The sequence below is a fragment of the Caretta caretta genome, chromosome 18 (genome assembly GCF_965140235.1).
Source record: "Caretta caretta isolate rCarCar2 chromosome 18, rCarCar1.hap1, whole genome shotgun sequence".
NCBI lineage: Eukaryota > Metazoa > Chordata > Testudines > Cheloniidae > Caretta > Caretta caretta.
The window spans coordinates 16,712,322-16,727,845 of NC_134223.1; the positions used below are offsets into that span (position 1 = coordinate 16,712,322).

General features: G+C 49.6%; 1 protein-coding gene across 1 annotated transcript in view; it reads left to right on the plus strand.

Moving 5' to 3' along the window:
- The window catches only part of TMEM278 (transmembrane protein 278), a 43,439-nt gene extending 32,993 nt beyond the window's left edge, over positions 1-10,446 (plus strand). The window contains exon 2 of the mRNA XM_048825196.2: positions 8,093-10,446. Within this exon, the coding sequence (XP_048681153.2) occupies positions 8,093-8,362 (270 nt within the window). The 3' untranslated portion in view covers positions 8,363-10,446. The remainder of the gene's footprint in view (positions 1-8,092) is intronic.
- The last annotated feature ends 5,078 nt before the right edge of the window (positions 10,447-15,524 follow it).

Sequence of the window (15,524 nt, forward strand, 5' to 3'; positions counted from 1 at the left end):
GGGTGTTATCCCCACGTGTCTCAAATACCATAGGGGTGGGGGACCTTTTAGAAACCAAGATAGACAGTCTTGAGCAAATTCCATGCTGGGTGATTCTGTTCTGCTCATCCCCTGACTGTTCCAATTTGATACAATGTCCTTCTTTACTTCCTATCCTAAATGGCTGTGTAACACTCCAGCTCACTTTCTGAACAGCTTCCATGGTCCACTCCAGCTGTGGCTCCTATTTCCGCTTGACAAGCATTTTTTGGCAGGAAAAGCACAATGTGAATGTGCCAAAAACTCCATCATCCCCACCACTGGCATGGCTAATAGTATCTGATTAACACGCTATTGTTTTTTATTGAAGAATATAAAGTATCAGCATGCTCCTGATTTGTAGCAGGCCGCCTATCGGGGGATGTATTTAGTCTCCAGACTGCAGGCTGAGCCTGTTTTATTGCCAAAAGGATATAACACCTGTCAGATTACACGTTTAATTAGACCATTATGTCCATGTCCCTCGCTTGTAATTCTGCAGACCTGTCCATTGCTTAGGTAAACACGTATTTTTTGCCATCTGACAGGTTGGGTCATTTTACAAGGCCCCTGTGAAAGGAGGTTGGTTTGATGGAGGGGTGGGTAGGAAGGGATCTCAGTCCAACTCCTGGGGGAGAAGCTTCCAGGGTTTCCCACAGCACAGTCAGTTCCCACATAGCAGGAAGTAGGCAGTGTCTTTAGGGCCTGGTCCAAACTCCTTGGCAGGCAACAGAAAGACGCCTCCTTGGATCAGTAGTACAGCATCATAGAATCACAGGAATGTAGGGCTGGAAGGGACCCCAAGAAGTCATCAAGTCTAGCCCCCTGCGCTGTGGCAGGATCAAGTAAACCTAGACCATCCTTGACAGGGGTTTGTCCAGCCTGTTCTTAAAAACCTCCAGTGATCAGGAATAAACCAAAGATCTCACGGTCTAGGGCTTTCCATTCAGCATCAATCACGAGAACTACCGTCACTTGGCGGGGTGGGGGTGGGAGGAGAGGGCTAAGCAAAGAAATGTTTCATCCTGAAAAGAAAACTGACATGCTTACAGCCTTAACCACTGGTTTGGGTGCCCTCTCTCCCATCACACATGCTTATTCCACCCCCGCTGGTGTACACATTAGGAACTGAGTCAGACTTTAATCAAAATGACATGAAGCCGCACAGTTTGTTCACAGCCCAACACTACAAAACAAACCCTAGTTCTGGTGTCTAATGACATAAGAGACAAAGAGATAAAATAACGTAAGAGAGGCGCAGATTTAGGACTCAGATGCAACAAAGGCAGCCCCCCTGCTGTGTGGCAGGCACTGGATAGCGAGTGGGAAGGTGGGAAGAACTGACATTTTCACATAAAGTTCTACTTGAGCTGCCTGAACCCAAAGAGCTCTTCAGGGTGTCTTTCGCTGCTGAGTTCACTTGGATCATTGGTGCTCAGGTGTGAGCACTGGAGGACACTTAGCTCAGGGGATAATGGCCAGACCACAAAGTCAGACCTGCGGTTGTCCAATTGACTGCATCCACGTTGGGTTGACAATCAATAGTGTGAGGCGCTCTAGACCTCCTGGCTCCGTGTTCCACGGTTCCGAGTGCTGCACTGGAGGAATTCTACCCCGTCCAGCTTCTGGCAGAGTGGGCACAGTCTCGGGGCATCACCAGACTAGGCATTGTGGTCCATGGTCTGCCAGTATAGATTCTTCAGAGGTTAATTTTCTCCCCACACTAACATCCCATCTAGTGAGTCCCTTCCTCTGTCAGCTTCTTGGAGACGGCATCATAGCATTATAGATTTGGGGTCCTGGTCCCAAAATCTGAGATTTTACTGGCCTTGCAGTGAAGATCCACTAGCACCCTAGTTACAGCTTCAAGCCAGCTGGCAGCATGCTGGGGGGATGGTGCCCCAGATGCCATCTGTTCACTACCAGTTGTACAAGTGCTAGAAACATTGCATGTATAGCAGGGCACATGTGAATGTGGGGTGCAAAGGCCAAACTAGACTTTGTGAACGGGCAGGTGACTTCTGGTTGAATGGGAGGCAAAGAGTAAGTAGATGGCGAGAAAATAGTTCCCAGGTGGAATTGTGGGAAAGCCTTAGAGGACTGTCAGCCTTCAAGGGGCTTAGGTCCACATCCACATTGCAGATTTGTCGGGTTACCAGCTCAAGTGTTGGTAGTCCTCAGGCGTTAGCCTCTACCCCTGGACAAACCAGTGAGGGAGAGGTTTTGGGGATAGATGGGAATCGGGGTAGGGCCAACAGTAAGAACCTGAGTTAACTTTGCAGTGAAGACAAGCTCTTAGAACACGTTATCAGGTCTGAATGCAAACTTTACAGCTGGCTTGTGTTTGTAAAGGGCTGAACCACAGCCTGGGATTGGAATACATTATTGTCATCTTGTTTGCACTGCGATAGCATCTAGAGACCCCAGGCAGATATCACGCTCCCATTGTGCTAGGTGCCCTACCCACGTACAAGGAAAAGATGGTCTTTGCTCCAAAGATCTCACAGTCTAAGTAGGGCTCACATTCCTTGAAAGCTCAGACTCAGGACAGGTCTATGCTAAAACATAAGTTTGCCCCAGCAATGTAGCTCAGGGTGTGAAAAATCCACATCTCTGAGCAATGTAGGTAAGCCGGCCTAACCCCCAGTGTAGACTCTGTCCACCAAGACTCTGCCTCTCCCGTCGCTGTAGTGGAAGCGTCTGCATAGTTGCACTGCTGTAGCGGTTTAAGTGTAGACAAAACCACAGAGCCAAACTATGCAGCCCAGACCCATCCAGTTTTAGCTCCCTGCTGGAAACAGAAGGGTTTGCAGGCACTTATGACAGTGGGGTTATTACCAGAAATATTTGCCTCTTCTCTTCTAAGGTTTGTCTGGCACTGGCTCGCGTAAATATTGTTAAAAGATGGACTGTTAATGTTAAACATCCCACAGTAGGGATTTCAAGTTAGCTGGAACCCAGCCACACTACTACAGAATACAGATGGAGAGGAGAGCTACCTAATTTGCAGGCTACAGTACAAATGCATTTATACCCTTCAAGGTCTCTCCCCTTAAAAGGATGGGTTGGGGGGCTCTGCATCTGATCTATTGCTTGTGTCATGTACTAAGAACCCTTTTTCTTTGTGCTAAAGGGAAAAGGCCCAGTAGGAAGGCAGACAACACAACAAGTTGACATGCCTTCTGCTGAGAACCTGGCATGAACCTTTCTCTGCTTGAAGAGATTTTATTCCAACTTCAAAACAATGAGGTTACAAAACTGGACAAGGTCATTTGCCTTTTAGCAGCTGGATGCATCGGGAGGTATGGGGAGAATCCAAAGATAGTGAAATTTGGGAAGAAGGATGCTGAATGAGATTTTTATAAAAGCTTCTGATTTACTTGTGGTGGTGGGAAGCTGCCTGCTTCTAAATAGCTTTTTTGGCTGCCCTAGGAGGTTTCAGAGGTTTGCTGTTTGCATTTTGCTTCTCCTCATTATGGCTAAAGCTGCCTGAATTGTGCAGTTTAGTTTGATACCAAGGCCATGAACTGCACAAAAAATAAGTAAACTTCTTAGTACTTAACATTAAGGTTTTATTCTTAATAAACCTGAGAGGTTTGTTGGTGAAATCGACAAATTTCTGACAATCAACGTGTCATAAAAGACTCTAAGTTTTAACCCCGTGAAGCAACCAGGCGAAGGCTGGTTAATAATGATCAGAGACAGGCAGAACCAGAGATGGCTTTGGCCTACGTTTTGCAAAACCTCACTGGTGGGAATTTGGTGTTAGCAAAATCAAAAGCAAGGTTATTTAGACTTGTTCCTGTTTTTTCCAGACACCCACAGCTCATTGGGTTTGGATGAATGGCTCGTTTTGGCCCCGTTCTCACAACTTTAGGGACATGGGAGTGCACTTGCCATGGTGGGAAACTCTTTTAACTGTGAGCTTAACAAGTTCTGCTCCAGATTCTGCTCCTGGTATAAATGGTTACAATTCCATTGAGAACAGAGCTCTCCACTGACTCTATTTACACCTGTTGTCTACTCTGTAATGCATTCTCTGACTGGCTATTCCAGGCCAGAACTTTGGGAGAGCCTGTATGTTGACTGTGTTAGTCAGTGTGGGAGCTAAGGACCCCAAGAGAACCACAGGGTCTGTCAATATCCCACATCCCCAATCACCTTTCTATTCACCATCACTAAATTCTGTCTTTTCTCTAGCCCAAGAGATACTCTAAATAAGCCTGGTCAGCCCAGGGCTGAATGGGGTCCAGTGTGAAATGAAATGCAAAGGCCCTGAAGGAGGAATGCGAACCCAGAGGGAAGGTGTGGAAACTGCATCAAAGGCAGCTGGCAGAAAACCAGCCAGCCAGTGAAACAGTTCAGAGCGCTTTACCTTTTTGAGAGATGGCTTCATTTGACTGAATCAGCTTGGGTTGAGTTTTAATTTCTTGCTTGGCTGGGTCTAAGATCTTTCTAGTGGCCAGCCGCTTTCGAGCTGGGGTGGGATGGGGAGGGGGAACATATCCTTGAGCTTTCATTTGCTTCCGTCACCAGTAATCAAATGACCTTGACATCAACCCCATTAGCTATTCTCAGAAAACATCCTCGCTCCCCTCCTTACCTCCTATTAATTCTGCATTAATTGTACAAGAGAGTTGCCAGCCAGGGGATGGGGGGGCGAGATTAAAAACATAAAATCAGCCATTCAGCTCAGTGCATCGGGGAGGAGGGAGAGAGAACCATTTTGAAATGGCACGCCCTTGAAAATGAGCTCTCAGCTAGGAGAGTGATTGAAAGAGGTCAGCGCTGCAGAGGTTGAAACCAAAGGGTCCACCAAAGAAGGCTTTTCAGACAAAACCCGCAGCTTGTAACTGACCAGTCAAGACTTCCTCCAGATTGAAACCTCGCTAGTTCCAGGAGCTTTGGGGAATGCTTTTGCTGGGCTTGGATTGCATGGGCTGCCATTTGTTTGTTTGTTTGTTTGTTGTGTTTGGCTCAGTTTAGGGGCCCGAGTGGCAGCACCGTGTGGACAGGATGCAGCAAAGGCAAGGGACAGAGGGCTTTGCTCGGCTGCAGTTCAGCCTCCAATGCAGGTATGACTTGGCACGGATGAAGCACTTTGCATTTTCAAAGTGCTTTGTGTGAGTAAGTGCCAAGACACCCTTGTGAGCTAGGGAAGTGAGTGAGCATTAATGGTGGTGCAGCAGGGATGACTTGCACCAACCAGGGGTTAGCAACAATGCATACAAAAATCTGATAAAGATAAGCCCGCCTCTCCCCTGTAACTCCCTGCTGAAATAATGCTAGGGAGAGAAGGCAGCAGAAAAACTCTCTGTATCTATCTCTCTAGCTCTCCTTCCTATACCCCTCTGTGGTATCTAACAGCCCCTTCTTCCAGATGTATGAGTTATAAAGAAATGTCCATTGGCTAAATATGTATGGGCCATGCATTAATTATGCCTAGTTGAAACCATCTAGGCTGGAGGGTGTCATGTTTTTTTACATACAAATGGTAATCAGGTAGGTCCAGACCCAAAATGACTTTTGTTTTAGATTAAAGAAAAATGACAACAAACATTAGCCATAATAAAGTCTCCATGAGAGAGAGCACAGTATGTGCGTTCCCTCCATAACCGGGTGCAGCAGCTCTGAGAACAAAATGGCTTCGCTTTCTGCTCATAAGCAGAGCAACATCCCCTTCGGGGCAGTGTGAGTTAGGTTTTATAGAAGAATCTTTGTGCTGACCTTAAATGTTGGGTCTCCTGTGACTTGACAGCCTCCCTGTGAAATCATAAACCTAGCCCACAAACTGAGCCCAAGTCACGAGAGATGAGACAGCAAGGACTGGAACATTATGCTCCCCCATTAAACTCTGCGGTGCCTGGACCATTAGCTTAGAAGGCCTTGAGTTCCAGTTCGTAAGCATAGTGAATTGCTTCCAGCTGAGAGAATATCCCTGTATCCCTTTGTGAGTATGTCAGTCGGATCAGAAGAGAAAGCCAGGGACTGCCTTTTCCATAGCTGGAGAACACAATTATTTTCTGCCTTTGAATGGGTGCAGGAAGGAACTGTGCTCTGGCAAGGCAGTAGCAGTTTGGCGAGCACATTCCTTCTGTCTTTGGGTTGATGCTTTTCAGTGCTTTTCCTTTACTTATAGGTTGCCCTTTACGCTGCGTGGAGCAAATAAGGATTGTTTAAAACCGGATGGGTTGTGTTTGCTGTGGGGACACTGAGAAAGAAAGAGAAGCCTTCTAAAAGGGAAAGAGACGGGGGAAACTGCTGTCGTCCACTCATGCAGAGTGTACGGGTAGCTGCACTTGGAACGCCTGTTCTTTTTATTAGTGTTGTAATGGTGCTTAGAGCCCTTAACTGAGATGGAGGTTCCATTGTGCAAGGCACTGTACAAATATGTGGTGAGAGACAGTCCTTGCCCTGAAGATCTCCGAGTCTGAGGAGGTGCTGGGTAGGAGAAAGGGATCTGATATGTGAGCAGAAGATTGAGAGCTAGGGTAGCGCTGATGTGTGCAGGCAGTGTGTGCCAGGGCTGAGAACTGAATGGATGGCTTGGCTGGGGGTCCCAGACCGCTGCCTTAACCACAAGCACATCTATTGCCCCCTTCCGCCTCCTCTTTCTCTGTCATTAGAAGCTAAGATCTAGCTGTATTTTCTTTATTTTTCTATCATTGTCAATGTGCTTTTGCAGCCCGCGTCACTGTAGCATCAGGGATCTTTGTAGCCAAAAACTAGCAAATACAAAAGTATATTATTAGGGATGAGTCAATACAATTAACATTTCCTGCTCCATTATCTGCATGCAATGCCCTGGCCTTGTAATGATGGTTGATTAACTAAACGCCTGATTAAAGAGGTTCTGTGAGGCAGCCTGGAAATTGCCAGGCCTGGCTTGGAAGAGAGAGGAAGGCTGGTCTTGGGGCTAAGGCGCTGGATGGAGACCCAGGAGGAGTCCAGTTACTGGTCTGTGGGACTTTGGGCAAGTCCCTTCATCTGGGCAGTGCGTCTTCACTGCAGAATTGGCCCGGGTGATCAGCACCTGGGTTAGCCTCGCTTGGGGATGAGCAGCCACGCTGGAAAGCCCTGCTGTGCTACCGTGTCCTCCCTCGCGCTGCACTCTCCCGTGTGTGTTGCTAGGACTTCTGGGGACATATATCCCATGGGTCTCTGTGCTGCAGTAAACTGAGGCCCCCCCTAGGATTCTTTCCCCGTGAATTGCTGAAGAACCTGTTTGCCCTTCTGGACACACGGCGGGATTGTGGGAAGGCTCAGGAGGACTATCAGCACTGGAGTGGGTTAGCCTCTGTCCATAAAGTGGCACGTGACCTCTAGGCTAGCTGGGCACCCCAACATTCAGGGGAAAGGGCTGTGTGTGTGGATAGGAGCAGGCTTAGGGGCAACACCCAGGCAGCCCAGGCTAACTGTACAATGTGGACACCACCTGGTGTCTCAGCTCCCTTCTGGGAACAGAGCTAACTGTACTTCCTTTAGCTATCTAGCCTGGGAGGTCTTTGGGGCAGGGATGTTTATTCTGTGTCTACTTAGCACGGTGGAACCCTGACCTTGGCCGGGCGTCTTGGAGCCATTACAAATAGTAACAGGATTCTGTTGGACCCCACCTGCAGTGGGGATGGGCTTTTTGCATGGAGCATTTTGCCCCTAATACATGTAGGCCACAGAGCCCGGATCTCCTGGTTCCCAGCCCCGTGCTTTTCCACCCCTTCAGTTGTGGTATTATTCAGCTTTGGGGCACGGTGCTGGTTTCTGAAGCGCTTTCATGGATCGTGCTGTCCCGAGGGCCCTCGCTGTTGAGTTTTCCGGCTGTGCATCTGGTACAAAGGGCACTAGCTGTGTTTACAAACAATCCTCTGAAATTCCTATTAAAATCCCATCGATCCAAGTGTCTGGCTGCCGGGAGCAGCTGTCTGGCTGAGAACAGACAGACCTACTTCAGGCCAGGGCCGGTACCTACTGGGAGCCTGCCAGGAGACTGAGAACACAAGAGTGTGATGGCGCTAAGGAAGCCTGGCTTCTGCCCCAGGCCTCTGACCCGCTTTGCCCTTTCTCCCGTCTCTTGCAGGTGCTGCACTCCTCCGCCGACTACTGCAAAACCATCCTGGACGACAACAGCTCCTCTGCCCTGATCATCCTCGGCTTCGTCATCATGTCCCCGCTCATCGTGGTGGCCATGGCCGTCTACTGCAGCCTGGCACGGCGCCTTCGCCTCTTCCTGTGCTTCCAGCCCTACGCCCGGGCCGTCTACAAGGGGGTGAAGTGGCGCTGGTACGAGGAGGGGGGGCTGTGCAACTGTGCCAGGGAGTGGAGCACTCAAGTCAAGGCCTGGGTATGAGCTCACTGAAGCGGCTCCCCCAGCCCCCTCCCCCCAATACATCCCCCCTTGGCACCTACAAAGTCACCAGCTGGAGTCCCGGTAGGCATAGGCTCTCAGGCTCCCTAGGGCCAGAGGAATGTAGCTGGGTCTGGAATGAACCCCTCTCCTGTAGCTGTACCTAGGCCTGTAACCCTCAGCAGGTTCTCCCCATTGTGATGGACAAAAGCGTGTCAAAGGGGCTTGCCCTCCTCCTACTTATGCAGGGTCAGTTATGTCCCTGCTGGCACCGAAGAGACAGGACTCACTGACATAGAAAGGGGGATACTTCATTGAGGCTGCTGGACACAGACAGACCCTGTGCTTCTCCCTGGCTCCCAACTTCGTGCAGCTCGGTCTCAGAACACGGGATCTCCTTATGTCGTGGACTAGACTGAGCAGTAATGGAAGAGGCTGCTGATGGTGCTACAGGCACAAGGAAAAATTAGCCGTGTGCTTAAAAAGCTCCGTCCTTTGTCCCAGAGAAGTGGCCCCCTGTAAACCACACATTCAGCCAGGATGTGGCCCCCCCGCACTTAGAATCCTATTGTGGCTGCACAGGTCTCTGGCCCCACAAATGCACCTGTGAGTCTGGGCCTATACGACACTCAGGAGCCGTCACCTTGTTGCACTTTGACTATGTCCGTCCCGCTTTGCACAGCTGCTTTCGTAGCAGGTGATAATGGTGACTGTGTTCCTTTGTGATTAGTGGGGACCAGGTGGCTTGGGGGATCTCTACCGGGCTGTGGGTACCTTCCCCCCAGGGTGCTGGCCTGAACCCTGCCTGCTTCGATGCTGGTTATTGAAATCTGATGGCCACGCAATGGCCTGCTAGACATTGGGTATTGTCCAGTGCAGTGTTTCCCAGACGGTGGGTCCCCACCTGCCACTGGGTTGCAGGAAGGTTCTAGATTGGTACGGAGGGAGGGTTTGGGGGTGTGTGTGTGTGGAGAGAAACCTCGCCCCACACTCACCCCGCAGAGGCTGGGACTGGCTCCGCATTCTGGGCATTGATGGCGGGGCAGCTGAGTCAAACCTGAGTGGCGCTGCGAACTGGCGGATAGGGTCGCAGGGCCCGGAGCAGGGAGCTGGGCCCAGCTCTGCAGGATAGCAGCCGTTGCCCCCCACCCCCTTGGGGCCTCCCCTCTGCAACCAGCCAGGATTTGGTTTGGGAGACTGGGGGACAGGGGTTACTGCGGGTGGTCTGTGCCCCCTCGGTGGGGGAGGAGGGGAGGAGACAGCGGCAGTGGAGGAGGACCCTGCCTTTGATTTTGGGCCCCTCCCATGAATCTGGACCTTTTGTAGACACAATGGCGGGTCTGAAAAACAGACAAAACGCAGTTGGCGGGTCATCGTAGTAAAAAGTTTGGGAACCACTAGTCTAGTGGACAGGGCTCGGCAGCCAAAAGCCACTCCGGCAGCTGGCACTCGCTGACCCATCTCGTGCCCAGTCTCCACAGACAGGCCAAGGGTTGAATGGGCCACAGAGACGACATTCCCCGCCCCAGCGCAGAGCTGAGGCCCGTCGGCAGGGCAGTGCAAGGGACGCGGCCCTCACTGATATCCCAGATGCACCTATAGGCACAATGGGTTTCATTCTCCAGGGCTCTCCGGCTGGCACCTTTCACCCGTACGAGGGGTTTGTTTCTGGGGGAGGGGGCCACACATTCTAAACCTACCCCTGCAAGAGATCCAGCCTGGGTTCCCATCCTCACCCGGTACTGGAGAACTAACACAGGGCCTGGTCCATTGCCCAGCAACGTCAAGGAGAGTCTCTCCCTTGGCTTCAGCTGGCTTTGGACCAGGCCTGAGGAGGGCCTTTCTGAGCTGGATGCCATTGACCACTGGAAGCTGTGTATCCCCAGTCGCCGTTGTTCTTCTGTCCACTGTAACCATTTCAATTGCTGATGTGTAAATAAACCCCACGCTGGGGGCTCTGCCGTGGGGGCCGCTCTTCATTCGCTGTCTGAGCACCGGTGGTACAGGCTGTTCATGTGTGATGCCCATTGTAATGTCACCGGGCCATTGGAGCCCTCGCTGTATATTAAAGACTAATTTATGTATTTTCCCTGGGCTTTGGTTTTCATTCTAAGGGCGTAAGGCCCTGGGGCCATCCCTGGAAATGCCATGGAAGCAAAGTGACCATGGGAAGCTGAGGGGGGTGGCAGCTGAACACCGGACAGCAGGAGAAGGCGAACGCCATTGGGAATTCCATGGCAAACTCAGGTTTAGTTCCCCAAATGTGTGCGGTCAGCAGATGGGCAGCAACCGGGCCCAGTCCCGCCTGAGGAATACACTGCAGGAGAATGGCTAGGGGCCTGGAACAACTGTCAGGGAAGAGCGATCACTGACGATCTTAGGAGACGAATAAGAGGGGACGTGATCAAAGTATTACTGTGAGAGCAACGTGGAGGCTGTGAGGTCTGTTCCGTGAAGTGTTCTGAGATTTTTAAGCTTTCAAAATTCTCCGTGAAGGCAAATTCCCCCAACACATCCACTCTGGGTCAGCTGAAATGTTGCGTTTTCAGTTCTGTCTGTTTCATTTTGTAGATCAGACAACATTTTTACAAATTTGAAATGAAAATTGTTGCAAAACAAACAATCAAAATGGTTCATTCAGAAAATGTCAACACATTTCCCCCTGTTTTTTCCCCAAACACAACGCTGGTAAAATTGACCTGATTTTGTGAAATGGTTTGATTTCAATGGAACTGTGTATTCTGATGGAATATGGGTCCGTTGAAGTTCCTTTGGCTATCTTTAATTGTTGCTCCTTTGGCCCCAGAGGTTAGACAAAGCGGGGCCTTGCAGGGTTGCTTCCATGAAAGGATGAGAAATTGATGCTCTGAGGCAGGTCTGTTCTTGGGGCGATCTTGTTTATTTACCCAAGATGCACACAAAGTCCTGTTTCCCTGAACACAGTAGGAACAACCAACAGCAGGAAGTTTCCTTGCTCAGAATCCCCAAGTCTGCTACACCAGTGAGCTCTGTGCCCAAGAAACTCTGTCTTTCCACTTCCTCTCAGGGTCACACTCACAACTGCTTCTCCTGGCTTTCTGATGGCTTTCTCTGGCTTTCTGCCTCTAATGCACACTGGCTGCAGAACCAATATCCTAGCCCCTGTATCAGGGTTATCAGGGCAACCCTCTCAGTCCACACAGCTTAGCTGCGACCTGCCATGTGCCTTGAGTGGTCCCTCCATTGCTTGTAGCTGTCTCTAGTACATAAAGGGGCTTAATTTTTCCTTCTATGGAGTCTGAAAGAGTGCTTGGCACAGCCATTGCAATTGTTTTTGGATCAGAGACCCAACGGATGGCAGCCATTAGCAGCTTTCAGTGTAACAGTACAAATAGTGAATGGGATCAAGAAGGTGGATCATGATTTTCCATTCAATCCTGGCTCATAGTATGAAAACAAGGGAACATTCAATTAGATTGAGAAGAGAAAAGGAAATACATTTTCTTACCATTGGCCTGTGCAACATATTGAGGACAAGAGTTTAGCAGGATTCAAAATGGAATTGGACATTGATATGGGAAACAAGAGCCATAGTTAGAATAATAAATATTACAAATAAACAAGAGGTTTAGAAGGGCTCCAGGGCATAAACCAGCCTTTAACTATTGGTGGTCAGGAAGACATTTCCACTGAGCTCAGGTCATCCCATAATTGCCTACTGCAGGGTTTCTTGAACACACTGTGAAACAGCCAGTGCTGGCCACTGTCAGAGACAGGACACTGGATCATGGCTGTATCAGTCTGGCAATTCTTGTGCAAGTCAGTGCTTCAGTGATGCTTCTCCCCATCACCAAAGTGGCAGGGTCCTCAGTGAACAAAGGTTAATCTCAGCTCAGCTGCCTCCTGCTTTTGCTCAGGGGAAGGGCTGGAGGACGGGTTGTTTGGATGGCAGAAAGGGGAGGGTCCCTGGGAAGTTTATGCTCCTCACATAAGGACAGAAAACTCTGAGGAACCCCTAGCTAGGAGGGAGAGAGGAGTTTTCTGCTTTCCTTTTTGTAGCGTGAACTTATTTTGCTTCCCCATTCTGAGCTATTATTCCTAGAGAGAAAGACCTTGCTGTCTGCTTCTGTATTTCCTCTGCTGAGTCATTCCACGAGCTTATATTGTGATTCTTCCCACCCTGGCAGCTGAATTAAACCAATGCCTAGGCAGGTTGCCTCCATAACCCTGAACCCTCTACTCAGCATGGGCTTCAGTAGTATAGCTATTAACCCAGCTTCCAATTTACTTGCCTGAATCCAAAGAGATGCACACAGCAGAGCAAGATCACTGCAGGCAGCTGAGCGTCAATCCTGCAGCCTGGGTGTAATCCTTTAATCCATGCCTCATTGCGTCAACGGAGATGGGCCGGCTCTGGCATTTCTAGGACACCTGATCCAATCAAAACACCCACTGAGTAATCGGGCAATCTAGCCCAGATGGTGGCAGACACAGGGCAGATCAAAGGGTTAGCCTCTGCTGGCCTGCTGGCCCTTCTGTTGTCTTGGCTGCATCTAGACCTGGTCCACAGCATGGAACAGAATTAAACGGCAGAGGAGGATGGGAAGAGAGAGAACTACACTCCATGCTGCTGGTGCCCAGAGCAACAGCATTGCCCTGGGAAAGGAAGGGCTAAAAGCAGCATAGAACTTGGTTGCAGGAGGGGAAGCAGCCGTTGCAGATGGGAAAGGATGTACACCATGAGAGGGTGCCAGGGAGGGACTGGCAAAAAGCCTGTGGACGGTGTGGTGCTGAAGAAAGAGGGTGTGCCTTGGACACAGCCAGACTGGGGCACACTCAGAGCAGGTAGAAGACAATGTGATAAACTGGGTAACACCATGTCGGGTGGGTCAGTCTCATTCATGGCAGCGGAACGCAAGGCAAGACCCCGTCAGCCTCTGCAACATAACAGGCCAGGCTGGCCGGGGGGGTCCATGCTGCTGGGCTGACCTCGGAGTGAGCATTGGTATAAAAGAGACATCAATCAGCGTCTATCCAAATCTGTTACTGCGATCGCTGGGTCGCAGCCACCCCACATACCGCATGGGAGGCAGACCCTAGGACCCGCAGTTTGTGCTGAAAGGGACAATTAAAAACTTTCACACTAGGTGGGTGGTGCATGTTTCAGAACCTAGTTGCAGGTGTTAACTGCCCTAGGCCTGCCCTCAGCACACAGCCTCCTAGTGTTGTTTTGCCTCTGGCCCTGAGGGACTCACAAGCCAACATGCCAGTTAGGCAGCCGGGTGCAATTCATGCCCCTCCAGGTCTTCTCAGGACATCTCCTGTGGGGCAAGTTCAAATTTGCCTCGTTACGCAATTTCTAAGGCATCACTCTGCCGCTCCCCAGGAATCTTGCAACACTGCTTCGGAATGTGGCCCTTAGAGAATAAACAAACCCCGCCTACGTGGCATAAGGCTGCATTTCCTATCCAGCTTTCAGAGTAGCACCCTGTTAGTGTGTATTCGCAAAAAGAAAAGGAGTACTTGTGGCACCTTAGAGACTAACCAATTTATTTGAGCATAAGCTCCGTTGAAGTGAGCTGTAGCTCACGAAAGCTCATGCTCAAATAAATTGGTTAGTCTCTAAGGTGCCACAAGTCCTCCTTTTCTTTTTCCTATCCAGCGTTTCTGATGACAAACCACAAGAGTCTCCTACCTCTCTGAGTGAAACACCCAGCCTAATAGTGGCATGAAGCTTTTTCTCCAAAATTCTTGGGGACCAACAACCATGAAAAAATACAATAGATACGCAGCACCAAATCCTGCCTCGACTTGTGCCCGACTTAGGGAGAGTTTGTTTCCTAATGATCAGTGTGGTGTCACCAGTCAATTTTCCAGTCACCTCAGTATTCCAGAGAACAGCATCACGCTGGGGAGGGGCAGGCTGCACAGCTGTGTGGTTTGGTCCTTGACCAACGCTTCCCCAGAGACACACGCAGCAGGAGTTTGGAAGACTCAACAACAGCTCTGTCCAGGGGTGGTTGTCTCTAATGTGCACTGCGGCGTAGTCTGTGTGTATCTTCTCCTCCGGGGAGAGGATGTTAATAACAACATATGGTGATCAAGATCAACAAGGCTGATGAAAAATTGGCGAGAAGCTGTGAGAATGATTAAAGGATGGGAAAACACGCTTTAGAGCGAAAGACTCCAGACACTCAGTCTGTTTAGTCTATCAGGGAGAAGGTTCAGGGGTGACTTGATCACAGTCTATCAGTATTTACGTGGGGAACGGATCTTCGATATTAGAAGGCTCTTCATACTAGCAGACAAAGGTGTAACAGATGCAGTCGCTGGAAGATTGAAGCGAGATAAACTCAGACTAGAAGTAAGGCACAATTTTTTAGTGAGAATAATTAAAAATTGGGACAACTTACCAAGGGTCATGGTGGCTTTTCCATCACTGGAAATCTTTAATCAAGATTAGATGCATTTCTGAAATGCTCTGCTTCGAACAGGAGTTACTTCAGGGAAGTTCCATGGCTTGGACTATACAGGAGGTCAGACTCCTAATCACACTGGCCTTAGAATCTGGGAATCTATCCATCTGGCAGGGGATGCCCTTGTCTGAATCAAACTGAGACAGCACCTCAGCAGGGTAGTATGGGGCACTGGGTCTATTGCATGAAATGTAAAATCGATATCCTGACCACTTGTGGTCACTAACGTTTCCATGACACGTTTCTCACAAGTAAGGACTTTAATGCCAGCATCCTGTTTGGGTATTTAAATTCTGCCACCCTAAAGACCTCCCTCAGGCTCAGCTGGCTATGGTATTTGTCACTTCCTGGCCTAACTGTTGTTTAATGCTTCTGTGTAATGCTAAAGAGCAGTTATGTTCCACTCCAGAGGTGGGTGCATGTCTGTGATGGGTAAAGTGATTCTTTGACGTGATCATGGACTTGGGTGTATATGAGATGAAGGATCAGGCCTCTAGTTTGTACAGAATTTTCCAGATGCTTTTCAGGGACATTGGGGAGGATCTTCCAGGGTGAAAGGAGCCGATTTAATAATTCTCACGATATTCAGCAGCACCAGAGTTTGCGCAGGATGATTAAGCCTGGGTGAGGGACACCCTGACTAAAAAAGGAAAACAAATCCAGAGTTGCTGAAGGGAGAATTGCCTTAGGCCCGTTTCCTTTGAACTAGA